This window comes from Drosophila miranda, chromosome 3 (genome assembly GCF_003369915.1).
Source record: "Drosophila miranda strain MSH22 chromosome 3, D.miranda_PacBio2.1, whole genome shotgun sequence".
NCBI lineage: Eukaryota > Metazoa > Arthropoda > Insecta > Diptera > Drosophilidae > Drosophila > Drosophila miranda.
Genome location: NC_046676.1, coordinates 16,628,285 through 16,642,868, shown reverse-complemented (window position 1 = coordinate 16,642,868; position 14,584 = coordinate 16,628,285). Strand labels below are relative to the sequence as shown.

The following is a 14,584-nucleotide window of genomic DNA, read 5'->3' as shown; positions in this document are numbered from 1 at the left end:
GATTTAGTTTGACGGACGCTTGAGCAGACCTTAACGAGCTCCTTTGTATGGATGTGTAACCCAGGCAGACCTATAAACAAACAGTAGCGGAAACGAGACTTCATCACTTCCCCCAAATGTATGTACTTCTATGCATGTATATAAGTATATTTCAGACCCGATCCGGAAGAGATCACGCTACTGTTGTACAAAGCACGAGTAAATCCTGCATATAAGCATATCTGGCATTGAAGAATAATACAAGATTTGGTACTTCGCTTCAGGGGTGTCTACACACTCTACATGCAAGATCAACAGCTGTTCGTCTCTTGTAATCATTTTGGAGAATTTACAACCACCAAGCGCCTGTGACGAGCAGAACAATTAGAGTCAAACACAATATACACAATATACCTACATATATATCCAAAATATATATATATATATAATATACATATGATATCGTTGGGAACTAGAGGAAAACTTACGAGGGAAAAGTGTATTCAAATTTTGTAGATAGCCTTTAGGCCAATGGCCAACTGACATACGTAACCTTATCGCCATTAAAACTAGAGTCAATTCCAAATGGCAGAGGAGGGAGCACCCACTACATAAACTACCTGACATGATCTGTTACCAACAGAACAACCGACAACCACCTACACAGTACATACAGAAAAGACGCCCGAGAACTGTGCAGCCAAAGCAGTCACAGGAAACTACATAAGAAAATGGTTGAGCAGCCACTCTCACTGGATTTTTGGAATTCTAAGAGATAGTTAACACAGGGCTAATGCGACACAAGTACCCACAACTTCATAGCCAAGAGTTATTATGTGTATGTGTATATTAAAAGTATCCAATAAAGTTATCAGTGTGTAACAGCGATTTTACTGGGATTTACATACATATATATTTTGAGACACATCCTAAAGGCAATATACATGATCTGGTCGTACATATAAAAGGTATTAAAACAATACCTTATACATATCTAACTCGAACACAAACATGTGCCAGTAGAATACGAAGAATATTTAAATACTGAACAAAGAAACGACAAAAACAAAAAATAAAACCAAACGCAATGCAAATTAGAACATTAAAAAACTTAAAAAGAGAAAACTTTAAAGAGCCCCTGTCAGGATCTAGGGTCAGGGGTCATGGGTCACGGGTGACAGCAATTGCAAAAATGTTAGCGGTTAGTTAGTCCCATCATTGGGTGGGCCCCCAGGCCCGCAGCAGAGTCAAAGCCTTGTTGAAGTAAGCGGACCACTCTTCACGCTCCTCCTTGGTATCGGCGGAGAGGAGGTGGCGGATTGTGGTGGTGCGTCCGTTGGGCACTATTATCAGCGACTCTTGATCCGTGTCCTTGGCCGGGCGCTCGCACTCGAGCAGCATGGTGTTGAGGCGGGCGCAGATGTCGCGCGGCGCGGTGGTGACTTTCTGTGAGCTGCACGCATTCAAATCGATGCTGCCTATGGGAGTCTTCTTCTTCTCATCGTCGGGGTACTTCCAGAAGTTGAGTACAGAGCCATTGAGATAGCACCAGCGACGATGCCAGGCACCAAAACCGGATATGTCCTCGAAAATGGTGAGGAATCCCTTGTACTCCACGCTCACGGACAGCTCACAGTTGACCTTCATGTGGACGACACCCTCCAGAGGGCTGACGCCTAGCACTTGGGTTAGCGTCCAGCTGGTGCGCTGTATCTCTCGCAGCGAGAAAATGGCGAACCCGTATTGCACCAATTGAGGCGTTCGCACTACATGCGGGCCGGCCGGACTCTGCACTGGTGGCATGACTAAGCGATTCTCGCCTCCCTTTTTCTTTGGCGTCTTTACGCCGCCCTTCTTGTTCAGGTTTATGTGGTACTTGAGGTCGTGTGGCAACTGTTCCCGTTGTGCCAGCATTCCATAGATTCCAAGCGTGATCTGCAAAGGAAAACCATCAATTAAAGGCGCTCAATCCTCAAAAAATATGCTTTAAACTAACCCGAAAGTCTGCATAGACATTGTTTAGCTGGAGAACATCGGGAAACTGAACGGACACCAGTCCGGGCATGGTCGACACAGTCTTGGTGGCCAGCACGTGTTCGTTGTACTTGAGAAGACAAACGAGATGATGGCCATTGATGCTGCCCGAGGCCATTTTGCGCAAATACTCATGCCGCAACGGAATGATAATGTCCTTGACAGTCAACAGACCCTTTTCTTTTGGTCCACCCACCGGTAGGACGCTGTTTTCCACACGCAGACGCTGTACCTCATCCAAACAGGACTGTCGACGATGAGCTGTAAGAATGTCGGAATTTAGTTACGGATATAAATGTGAAAAACGTTTACGCGGAACTCACTTGCCAGCAACAGATACCGCTCTCCCTCTACGGACTCTGTGGAGCCGGAGAACTCCACGGTAGCTGCGCACAGATTCAAGGCCTGACTGGTCTGGCCAATAACTTGCTGCTGCTTGCACACCTCGCTCAGTAACTTCTTGATCTTGTCCTGCGCCTGGGTGGCATCATTGGAGTCGCGTGCATTCTGCAGCTCCTCGTCATCATCATCGGTGTGGTCATCCATGCTGGCTCCGGCACCGGCCTCCGCCATCCCGCCATGCTGAGGTGAGTCGTATTCTAGCTTGTGCTTGGCGTGGCAGTCGCCAGCCAAAGCCGATCGCATCACCTGCTGTTCGCGAAATATCTTGCGCACCGGTGTAGAGGTTGAGATCTGTAAAAGAGTAAAATATTAGCGACACGCTGAAGCGGAGGGTAGGGGTAGGTAACGCACATTTGCACTCTGCTGGCGGCGATAGAAGCTCACTGTGTGGACGAGGGTGACCAGATTGTCGTTGTCCTGCTTTAAGCTCAGGTCCGACCTGACCGGTTGGGCCCCGCTCAGAAGCGGCGTCTGCACGTCCATGATCTCCTGATGCTCGTCAACAGGCAGGAAACTCGTTGAAGTCGGGTTTTTTTGGAAGGAGAAGCTATTTGAGGCAGTTGTACCCTTGCTCTGTAAAAACGGATTATAAGTAGGTGGAACAAAAGAGGAAACAGAGAAAACTTACGCCCAGCGATAGGTGGCTGGAGTTGTGCTCGTCCGCGCCATCGCTGTCATCATCCTGAGTGCTTCCAAAGTCTTCGACCAGAGCCTCATCCAGATAGTCGTCAATGCCCGCCGATACCTGCGACGAATTATCCGAACTGTCCTGACCCTCGTGGTTGTAGTATAAATCCTGATCTGCATAGCGCACAGTCTGCAAAGAACAATTAGATTAGTTGCGACCTCCCTCTGATCCCAGAGTTTTCTACCTGAACTTACCTTCTTGCCTTGCTGCTGTATCTCCGCCTCATTGCGCTGCACTGCTTTCATAATCTCGCGACCAAGGCTGCACATGCCGGTGCTGCAGTCCTTAGTCTGCGACTGGTCCTCCGACTCATCTATGCAACTGCACGAATCAAAGATAAACGGTTAATTAAGCAAGATTTTTATTGTTGGCCTTGTCTAGGGGGAATTAAAGCTATGTGAGGGCTAGGGCTACATCAGTCGATCAGTCAAAAGGTAAGATGGTTATTCAATGCAGAGAAAGAAAAGCAAGCAGGAGTAGCAATTGTCAGCGCACCTTTCAGTTTCGTCTTGCTCCTGTCGGTCGCTGTCGTCGGTGGCTGTGGCTGTTACCGTCGCACAGCAGTTTTCTCCACTCGAGTCGAGGTCAGATAGGGCGGGATAGAGGCGCTCTGAATTTGATTTGCGAGCGCGTTTTGACTCCTCGTCGATAATTGGCGCATCCCCAGCTGAAATTACAATAGTGTCAGCTACAATGTTCATGTACCATTAATCGGTGCTTACGTGAGCTCCTCTTGCTGGTGGCGATGGCTGGTGAGAGGCCAGACATGGGCGGCGGTGGCGGCGGCGGCATGGGTCGTACCGGCTTGCTTACTGTCACCGGTACTGATGCGGACGCTGGCGCTGGAGTCGCTTTTGCCGCTGACTGCGGAACAAAGAGTTCTTTCTGTTTGTTGAAGCGATTTGCGATGACTTGCATGTCTTCCTGACGCTGGCGATCAATATCCTTAATGCGGCTCTCCGCACTGGACTGGGCATTGGCCACAAGGGTAGCCACCTTATCGCGCAACTTATTCTCTGGCTTGGGCTTTTGAGCCGCCACATCGCTCACAGTAGAGGAGACAGCAGCCGCTGTGACAGGATGCACAGCAGCAACATGGGCTATGGGATCAGGAAAAGCAGCAATGGGAGTTAGGCTTAATATACCACCGAAGACGCACACACCTTTCGACTCCTCTTGTCTTATCTGAGTAATGCTGGCTGCAGTTGCTATTGGAGCCTTCGGCAGTATGGCCTTATTGTTGCCGGTCTCAAAAAGCTTCATACGCTCCTTAAGTGAAAACTCGCACGGATCCTTTTGGGAGCGGTGTCCTCCTTGCATCTGCCCTCCAGCGCCCGCTTTGTTTTCAAAGATGGCTGCTCGCCCGGATACTAAGCCAGGCTTGACGCTTGTACCAGAGACAGAAGCTATTTTCGTGGATACCGCCGCTGAAGCGGTGGGCCCAAAAGTCCTGGCCACCTTGCTGACCGCCGTCGATTTTCCCGGAACTGGCGGCTTGGCAGTGTCAGTTGCAGTGGCTGCCGCCTCTCCCTGTTTGGCATAATCAAAGGTATGTTTAATGGTGGACGAATCACGGCGTTGAAAACCTTGGGCCTCCAATGAGCTCAGTACCTTGGGATCCCATTTCAATTGCTTTGTTTTCCCGCCTTCGTCGCCCTCGTCTCGCTTAGGCGGTTGCGGGGCAGGTCCTTTCTTTCCCTGCCGGCTGGGTTTGGGTGGAGGTACTGCCACTGCTTTAATTGGTCTGTGCACATCGTGATGCGCTATGTCGTCTTCCCACTGGTTAATGGTGTCGGCCAGTGCAGCCAGCTTGCCTAATCGCTGTTTGCCCTGACGAGGAGACCGTCGACTTGAGTCGTCGTCATCGTCACCTGTATGGAACTGCGCCTCCGTACGATGAATGGGAGAGGACAGGTCGGCAGTATTGGAGTACAAGTCACCCATTCGCTTCAATTGACTCCTCGAGGTGTCCCGCAATCTTGCCAGCGGCTGATTGATCGCCTGGACGGGATTATCCACAGCATCGCCAGGCGTCTCCTCGTCATCCGTCACCTCTTGCTCTTGAATTTCAACTTGCACCTAGTGGAATGTACATACATATGTGTGAAACAGCGAAGCACAAAGAGGAAACTCAATGATAAAGGACACCACCAAAACAAATAGCACCGAGACAAAGACTAGGGCACGGGAGTGAACACGGGGAAATGAGGACTGAGTAGAGGCAAAACTTACCCCAATTTCCTTGGCTGATGTTATGTTTATCTCGATGCCCATTTCCATGTTTTCTTTGTTGATGGCCGCATAGTGACGCAGCAGCTTGGTCGGCGATGCCTCCAGCATTGCCTTGTCCAGGATCACAACTTTGCCGCCGCCGCTGCTGCTACTGCTGCTGCTGATACTTTGACCTGCTGGCGAGTGACTCCTGTTGGGCATGGGCTTGGTGGGTTCCAAATTTTGAGCCACCGAAGATGATGCTACGCTGCACTCGGTTAAAGGAAATTTGCTGGCTTTGCTGATGCCGAGCGCGCGACTGCGCTGTTCCGCCTTTTCAAGCATGTGCTGGAAAATTGCAACACAAATGCAAATGCAGTTAGACAAAGGGCTGTGTGTCACTGTGTGCGGGGCCAAAACCGTGTACCTGAGTGAAGGGGTCCATTTTTGTTGCTGCTGATGCTGATGTCGCTGCTAATGATGCTATGAATGCGAATATTTATTGCGCGCACTTCCTATATTGTTTTTTCTACTAGCACTACACAATTTGTTTGCTGTCTGCGAAGTTTTGTTCTTTTTTTTTGTTTTCTGACTCTGTACGCGACCGTTGTTGTTCGAAATTATGCGCGTCGCTTTTTTTTCGGCGGTAGGAAATATACGGTCCGACCCTCAGAAATATACCAAAATATGCGGTCTCATTTGAAAAATATACCGCAAATATACTGACGAATTCAAGTTATATTTTACATATTCCTCGTTTTTGATATTCCGTGGAATATTACTAGCTATATAGAACATTTAGCCATGCCCAGACAGTTTAATACGATTGATGAATCTATTTGCTACTTGATTGGTTTAATTTAAATAATTGATTTTACTAGATTTCTATATAACGTTGAAAATGAAATTTAATAGATTGATGAAATTGACAAAATATACTATTATATACCGATATACCGTAAAAATACCGAGAAGTATTAAAAATACCGTAAACGGTCGCACTGCAGTTTGTTTTGAGCGTGCAATTTTGTATTTATTTAAAAACATGTTATTCTTGTAGGAAACTATTGGAATATGGCCGAGCAAAAGACAGTTGACTTTGTGTGGAACTGCGCAAACAAACTGGAAGCACAATCGCACGTCGAACGGCTGCTAAAATCCCATTACATGTGAGTGGCATATGCAGATATCCTTTGGGACCCAAAATCCAATCTTCATCTTTTGCAGTACAACCTGTCGAAAATTCGCCAGACACAACGTGCAACTCCCCGAAGACAGCTTCGGAGCGGCACGGATATGCGCCCGCTGTGGAAACCAGTGGACCGATGGCAACTACCAGCTCCACCTGCAGCCCCAGCGCCTGGCGGACACTGCCAAAAGAAAAAGACTCGTCGCAAAGCTGGAAATGGCCAAGGCGAGTCAACAGAAAGGCTTGCTGAGCACTGGGGCAAGGAACAGGGCCAAGTGGCTGAGGAAGCACATGGCCAGCAACATTGTGAGTGGCAGAAACTTCGTTTTTATAAAACTCTCTCTAAAACTAAATGCATTTTCAGGTTGTGGACTGTGCCGTTTGTCAGCACAAGACAATGCTGCCACTGGAAAAGCGGAAGGGGAAGAAACGGGATAAAGCCAACGATGAAACAATAGCTAGCACAACGCCGACGTCACTTGAGGAGACTGCAGACACAAACCAACAAAAAGGAAACAAAAAGAGGGTCTTGAATAAAGAGATTAAAGCAGGCCCGAAGATCCCACAGCAGGAAAAGGCAAAGGCGCCCACAACTCCAGCACGCCCCTCGAAATCTACCCATCCTGCCGCTGCCAAACACAAAACTCCGAAGCAGAAGAAGAAAACGAAAGCAGCGCAGTCAGCCCCATGCTCTGGCAATGGGGCGAAGACGCAATCAAAGACGCAGAAACAAAACGCGCTGCTGCAGCTGGCTGCTCAGCTGAAGTCGCACGCGCTTAAAGACGCGAGCAAGTCGCAGCAGAACCGCCTGCAAGCGTTCCTCAAGTAGCGTGCCAAGCAAAAGCGAAAAGCGCTTGCCAATGGACTTAAGTACACAAGATTGTTGTTTAGTTGAATGAAAATACTTGTTATTGCACATAATTAAGCATTAGCACAATACTAAACCCATTGGGGCATGAATCAGAGTCGAGTCTTTGTGGTGCTGAACAGGCAGAGATCGAATCGATGGTTGCCACAGCCGGCCCCATTATTGAACCAGAGCGAGCGAGCGAGCGACTTGCTGGCTGGCCACTTGATAAAAATAAGCCGATGTGGGAACCTGTTATCCAGGCCGGCCTAGGTCGAGTCACGCAACGGCAATGGAGTTATCATTGCTGCAGTTGGAGCAACATTGCTGCTGCTGCTGCCACTCCCGTCCAGACGTCCACACTCAAGGTTGCCAAGGTATTGCGCAGCGAACAGGGCCAGCATATTTAATTTATTTCTCGGAGGGCAACATTTAATTAAAATTGAGTTGTTTGCTATAGCCATGTCTCCTCGTCCACGTCCTTCATGGTGCTTCCAAAAAAGGCGACAGACTCGGCTCCGCCACAAATCTTTATCTGCCGCCGAATGCACAAAGAGCACACGCACAGACAGCCGCAGATTGGCTTCCCTGCTTCTCTAAAGGCTCTCGGATTTCTTGGTCGCAGAAGAAGCAGCAGCAGCTGCGGCAACAACATCTGCCTGCTACCGCTTTCTTGTTGGCTGCGCACATTAGAAGATTTCTGGTTATTTAAGTTGGTTTTGGCATGAAGGAGCCTGTTTTTGCTCGCACCGTTTTGGTCATGATGGGCACTAAAATATTATATCAAAGGCGAGCTCTGCAAAACAGATATTTTGGGTAGGGTAGGTAGTTGTTGGCATGGCACTAGGACAGGCCCAAACTAAGCTTTTGCCTCTACTAACGTGCCGGCCGGCTTTCCAGCTGTGTCTCCAGCGTTTCCCCAAAAACGAAACGAAACGTAATAAAATGATTTGCGAAAACACACACACTCTCTCTCACAGACAGACCCGATTGGGCTCCACGACGCTCGGGCACTCGGCTCCTCTGCTTCTGCTCCCACTGCGAGCAAACAACAGCCCAGTGGAGCGGCGGCCGTCAGTTGATTCTCGCGCACCGAACAAGCCGCGCTTGATTCTTTACTCAGAGCGGGGAAATGGCTGCCGATCGTTCTTAGGCGAGTGCAGAAACAGAAACAGAAACAGAGGACGGAAAAGAAAAGGTGTCAACGTTGTCAGTGCAAACAAGCGCAAAGTGTAATCGTGTGCTTAAAAGTCAAAAAGAACTGAAAACCGGATGCAAAACTAAATTCTGTGCGTGGATACATTTCGTAATTTGTGGGTCCGGGCTGCAGGAAGGCGACCCGTCAGAGGCCGTCGTTGGAAAATGACCGGAAATGCACACACATCTATGGAGGCAGAGAGAGAGAGAGAGAGAGAGAGAGACGACGACGACGACGAGAACAACTGACACGCCTGCGCACAGGCCATTCCCCGTTTCATGCCGGAAAAGCCTCTACGAAAACATATTTGTCGGAAAGCAATAGCCTAGCCTGATCAATTTCAAAGAAGCTCTGGCCAGAAGAAACAGAAGTTTAGGGTTTCGTTTCACATGTGTGTTCAATCAATAAAAAAAAAAGAAATGTTATGGCGGCGATAAATTGCGATGCCACCGTACAACAATAACAACTAACGGCAGCCAAGTGCAAATAATATTACAATTTGCGTTTATGGTGGTATTAAAACTAAAAAGTAAAAGCGTGTACCCCCAGCAAGTGCTGGGAGAGATGGTCAACAGCACTTGGCACTCATTTGCATGGCGCTGGCGAAGCTCTTTGTTGCTTTCCGGCGACGACACGCGTCGCCATTCAGATGAGTCACAATCAAAAGGCTTGGCCGGAGAAGGTGGAGGCCCAGGCCAAGGCACAGGCACTGCCCCTTCTGTAGGTGTGTGTCTTTGTGGCACACATGTACATATGTACATATAACTATGTTCAATTCTTAGCCACAAAACAGTGGAAACCGCAAGTGACAGAGGAGGTAGAGATAGAGGAAGATATAGAGATTCACTTGGCTACACCCCGAGAAGTTCACAGTGCCATTGGGCGCCCGAAACAGATTTCGTAATAACGTTTAATGACAAATACAGTACACAAGCGAGTGTAAAAATGTATATACTCGCAATCCCCTGTACCCAGTACTGTGTAGTATAGTGGGGAAGAAAAACGAAAAGCATAACGTCATCAGCCGCTGATTTTCCATGAGTTTCCAGCCAAACGAAGCGTGCAACCAAAAAATAAAAAATTACAAAAAGAAAAACACGATTCAAGCGCAATACAAATTGTATTGTGTTTCGACGCGTAGCTGTTAGACGATGGAATCAAGTGGTGCTCCCGAGGCTCACGTAGTATACATACATATATAGTTCATCTATTAATATCCCAACCAGAGCAGACAAAGCAGTCAAGGACCACAGCGGGTTGCTCGTCGGCGCCCTGGGGGAGTTTCAACCTCAACGGAGAAGGCGGTGGAGAACATCCAGCTACACCTTCAGTCGGTCTCTGCTAGTGCGTGTGTGTCGTGTGTCTCCCAAAATACTCGTTGTGTTGCTCTCTATCCCTAGTGCTGTGCTGTAGCTACTAGAGCCCTGCACGAGTACACACTAATTCGTATTAACAGTTAGGAGCCACACTGTGCACAGTATCAAAACATGATTCATGTATCCTTTTCACACTACCTTTCAATTCATTTTCTTTCCTTAATTTGCTGACTCATTGACTCAAGGCATAATTGTCGAGTGACTCCTGTCAAATCGTATGACTCGCACTCACACTGTTACGAAAAACGTTGTGACAGAGAGAGAGTGTATGAGGTGTCTCTCTCGCTCAATTTGTTGTGCATTGTTTTGCTCACTGCAGTGTGGAATGTGTGAGTCAAACGAATCGAAAGAAAAGAAAACGTCAAAAAGCTAACGAGAAGGACATTTTCATTTAATTTTCTGTCGGTGCTTGTACTGTTTGCTAATTACTGAAAATGGAAAATTCGATTGTTGGTTCTTTTGATTATGTAAGTTTAGTAGAAAAATGTATACGTGTGTTTCTATTCGAATATTATATGCACATTTAATTCGCAGTCCTTGTCACCATCTGGCTTCGAATTACCAGCCGATATAAAAGCAAAAATAATGGCTGGCCAATACAAAATTAGACAAAAACGTGGCAAAAGCAAGGTGTGGGAAGTTTTTGGTCCTGTCGTTGGAGAGGACAGCAATGTTATTCCAAACATTGTGGCATGTCGAAATTGTTTTACGATTTTCAAGTTTACTGGTGCCACGTCCAATTTGGTGCGGCATAAGTGCTATAAGGTTACCAAATCTGGTTTTAACACAGTGTTCACAATGCTCAGAGTGTGCACAGTGTGCATAGTGTTCACAGTGCACAGTTCAACAATATCGACTGTTGCTTGTGGAATGACAGTAGCAGCGTAGCCTTTCTGCTTTTGCTGTGATGTGTATCTAAATCATTTGCTGGGAATCGCACTCACACTGGCTTTTTTTGACAGTTCAACTGAATCATGACTCTAGCTCATACATGAGAATGTTGTCAATGTGTTTTTGTAGACAGTGTGAAATATTGATAGTGTTCGAGTAGCACACGATTCAGTAAAGCCAGATGGGATAATTTTTGTAATACTGTGCACTTATGCAGGGCTCTAGTAGCTACCCTGCAGTCCACTACTGGGTTCCGTTCCCCTTTGTGATCCCCATTTCCAACCATTTACCCCGCAATAAACAGTGCATGTGATCTTATAAAATGTGTTATCTGTTTGCTTACTGTCACCGGTACTGATGCGGACGCTGGCGCTGGAGTCGCTCTTGCCGCTGGCTCCGGAACAAAGAGTTCCTTCTGTTTGTTGAAGCGATTTGCGATGACTTGCATGTCTTCCTGACGCTGGCGATCAATATCCTTAATGCGGCTCTCCGCACTGGACTGGGCATTGGCCACAAGGGTAGCCACCTTATCGCGCAACTTATTCTCTGGCTTGGGCTTTTGAGCCGCCACAGCGCTCACAGTAGAGGAGACAGCAGCCGCTGTGACAGGATGCACAGCAGCAACATGGGCTATGGGATCAGGAAAAGCAGCAATGGGAGTTAGGCTTAATATACCACCGAAGACGCACACACCTTTCGACTCCTCTTGTCTTATCTGAGTAATGCTGGCTGCAGTTGCTATTGGAGCCTTCGGCAGTATGGCCTTATTGTTGCCGGTCTCAAAAAGCTTCATACGCTCCTTAAGTGAAAACTCGCACGGATCCTTTTGGAAGCGGTGTCCTCCTTGCATCTGCCCTCCAGCGCCCGCTTTGTTTTCAAAGATGGCTGCTCGCCCGGATACTAAGCCAGGCTTGACGCTTGTACCAGAGACAGAAGCTATTTTCGTGGATACCGCCGCTGAAGCGGTGGGCCCAAAAGTCCTGGCCACCTTGCTGACCGCCGTCGATTTTCCCGGAACTGGCGGCTTGGCAGTGTCAGTTGCAGTGGCTGCCGCCTCTCCCTGTTTGGCATAATCATAGGTATGTTTAATGGTGGACGAATCACGGCGTTGAAAACCTTGGGCCTCCAATGAGCTCAGTACCTTGGGATCCCATTTCAATTGCTTTGTTTTCCCGCCTTCGTCGCCCTCGTCTCGCTTAGGCGGTTGCGGGGCAGGTCCTTTCTTTCCCTGCCGGCTGGGTTTGGGTGGAGGTACTGCCACTGCTTTAATTGGTCTGTGCACATCGTGATGCGCTATGTCGTCTTCCCACTGGTTAACGGTGTCGGCCAGTGCAGCCAGCTTGCCTAATAGCTGTTTGCACTGACGAGGAGACCGTCGACTTGAGTCGTCGTCATCGTCACCTGTATGGAACTGCGCCTCCGTACGATGAATGGGAGAGGACAGCTCGGCAGTATTGGAGTACAAGTCACCCATTCGCTTCAATTGACTCCTCGTGGTGTCCCGCAATCTTGCGAGCGGCTGATTGATCGCCTGGACGGGATTATCCACAGCATCGCCAGGCGTCTCCTCTTCATCCGTCACCTCTTGCTCTTGAATTTCAACTTGCACCTAGTGGAATGTACATACATATGTGTGAAACAGCGAAGCACAAAGAGGAAACTCAATGATAAAGGACACCACCAAAACAAATAGCACCGAGACAAAGACTAGGGCACGGGAGTGAACACGGGGAAATGAGGACTGAGTAGAGGCAAAACTTACCCCAATTTCCTTGGCTGATGTTATGTTTGTCTCGATGCCCATTGCCATGTTTTCTTTGTTGATGGCCGCATAGTGACGCAGCGGCTTGGTCGGCGATGCCTCCAGCATTGCCTTGTCCAGGATCACAACTTTGCCGCCGCCGCTGCTGCTACTGCTGCTGCTGATACTTTGACCTGCTGGCGAGTGACTCCTGTTGGGCATGGGCTTGGTGGGTTCCAAATTTTGAGCCACCGAAGATGATGCTACGCTGCACTCGGTTAAAGGAAATTTGCTGGGTTTGCTGATGCCGAGCGCGCGACTGCGCTGTTCCGCCTTTTCAAGCATGTGCTGGAAAATTGCAACACAAATGCAAATGCAGTTAGACAAAGGGCTTCACTGTGTGCGGGGCCAAAACCGTGTACCTGAATGAAGGGGTCCATTTTTGTTGCTGCTGATGCTGATGCAGCTGCTAATGATGCTATGAATGCGAATATTTATTGCGCGCACTTCAAATATTGTTTTTTCTACTAGCACTACACAATTTTTTTGCTGTCTGCGACGTTTTGTTTTTTTGTTTTTGTTTTCTGACTCTGTACGCGAACGTTGTTGTTCGAAATTAGGCGCGTAGCTTTTTTTTCGGAATATACGGTCCGACCCTCAGAAATATACCAAAATATGCGGTCTCATTTGAAAAATATACCGCAAATATACTGACGAATTCAAGTTATATTTTACATATTCCTCGTTTTTGATATTCCGTGGAATATCTATATATATATTAAAAATACCGTAAACGGTCGCACAGCAGTTTGTTTTGAGCGCGCAATTTTGTATTTATATAAAAACATGTTATTCTTGTAGGAAACTATTGGCATATGGCCGAGCAAAAGACAGTTGACTTTGTGTGGAACTGCGCAAACAAACTGGAAGCACAATCGCACGTCGAACGGCTGCTAAAATCCCATTACATGTGAGTGGCATATGCAGATATCCTTTGGGACCCAAAATCCAATCTTCATCTTTTGCAGTACAACCTGTCGAAAAACTCCCCGAAGACAGCTTCGGAGCGGCACGGATATGCGCCCGCTGTGGAAACCAGTGGACCGATGGCAACTAACAGCTCCACCTGCAGCCCCAGCGCCTGGCGGACACTGCCAAAAGAAAAAGACTCGTCGCAAAGCTGAAAATGGCCAAGGCGAGTCAACAGAAAGGTTTGCTGAGCACTGGGGCAAGGAACAGGGCCAAGTGGATGAGGAAGCACATGGCCAGCAACATTGTGAGTGGCAGAAACTTCGTTTTTATAAAACTCTCTCTAAAACTAAATGCATTTTCAGGTTGTGGACTGTGCCGTTTGTCAGCACAAGACAATGCTGCCACTGGAAAAGCGGAAGGGGAAGAAACGGGATAAAGCCAACGATGAAACAATAGCAAGCACAACGCCGACGTCACTTGAGGAGACTGCAGACACAAACCAACAAAAAGGAAACAAAAAGAGGGTCTTGAATAAAGAGATTAAAGCAGGCCCGAAGATCCCACAGCAGGAAAAGGCAAAGGCGCCCACAACTCCAGCACGCCCCTCGAAATCTACCCATCCTGCCGCTGCCAAACACAAAACTCCGAAGCAGAAGAAGAAAACGAAAGCAGCGCAGTCAGCCCCATGCTCTGGCAATGGGGCGAAGACGCAATCAAAGACGCAGAAACAAAACGCGCTGCTGCAGCTGGCTGCTCAGCTGAAGTCGCACGCGTTTAAAGACGCGAGCAAGTCGCAGCAGAACCGCCTGCAAGCGTTCCTCAAGTAGCGTGCCAAGCAAAAGCGAAAAGCGCTTGCCAATGGACTTAAGTACACAAGATTGTTGTTTAGTTGAATGAAAATACTTGTTATTGCACATAATTAAGCATTAGCACAATACTAAACCCATTGGGGCATGAATCAGAGTCGAGTCTTTGTGGTGCTGAACAGGCAGAGATCGAATCGATGGTTGCCACAGCCGGCCCCATTATTGAACCAGAGCGAGCGAGCGAGCGACT

At 48.0% G+C, this 14,584-nt stretch overlaps 3 protein-coding genes and 1 pseudogene across 5 annotated transcripts; 2 read left to right on the top strand and 2 right to left on the bottom strand.

Annotated features, from left to right (window-relative positions):
• Positions 1-842: 842 nt before the first annotated feature.
• LOC108158098 (anillin-like) lies at positions 843-12,344 on the bottom strand. Of its 3 annotated transcripts, XM_033392024.1 has the most exons (12): positions 5,742-5,968; positions 5,336-5,662; positions 4,715-5,182; positions 4,267-4,633; positions 3,826-4,203; positions 3,599-3,770; positions 3,298-3,424; positions 3,044-3,232; positions 2,767-2,988; positions 2,337-2,706; positions 1,976-2,274; positions 843-1,914 (listed from the first exon to the last, which is right to left on the bottom strand). In XM_033392024.1, exons 1-12 carry the CDS (start codon positions 5,757-5,759, stop codon positions 1,195-1,197), a joined length of 3,657 nt encoding a protein of 1,218 aa, XP_033247915.1. In that variant the 5' UTR covers positions 5,760-5,968; the 3' UTR covers positions 843-1,194. The 3 variants fall into 3 exon arrangements, with proteins under 3 accessions (XP_033247915.1, XP_033247914.1, XP_017145753.2); XM_033392023.1 differs by lacking the exon at positions 5,742-5,968 and adding an exon at positions 11,159-12,344 and having other exon boundaries at positions 3,826-4,633; XM_017290264.2 differs by having other exon boundaries at positions 4,267-5,182; positions 5,742-5,969.
• Positions 6,290-7,468, top strand: LOC108158128. The gene is made up of 3 exons (XM_017290309.2): positions 6,290-6,483; positions 6,542-6,809; positions 6,868-7,468. The coding sequence occupies exons 1-3, from the start codon at positions 6,389-6,391 to the stop codon at positions 7,330-7,332; spliced, it is 828 nt and encodes a 275-aa protein (XP_017145798.2). The 5' UTR covers positions 6,290-6,388; the 3' UTR covers positions 7,333-7,468.
• Positions 12,345-12,398: 54 nt separating the features above from the next.
• On the bottom strand, positions 12,399-13,176 carry LOC117188341 (anillin-like). The gene is made up of 2 exons (XM_033392053.1): positions 12,979-13,176; positions 12,399-12,904 (listed from the first exon to the last, which is right to left on the bottom strand). Exons 1-2 carry the CDS (start codon positions 12,994-12,996, stop codon positions 12,425-12,427), a joined length of 498 nt encoding a protein of 165 aa, XP_033247944.1. The 5' UTR covers positions 12,997-13,176; the 3' UTR covers positions 12,399-12,424.
• Positions 13,177-13,325: 149 nt separating this feature from the next.
• On the top strand, positions 13,326-14,491 carry LOC117188340 (annotated as a pseudogene).
• Positions 14,492-14,584: the final 93 nt, after the last annotated feature.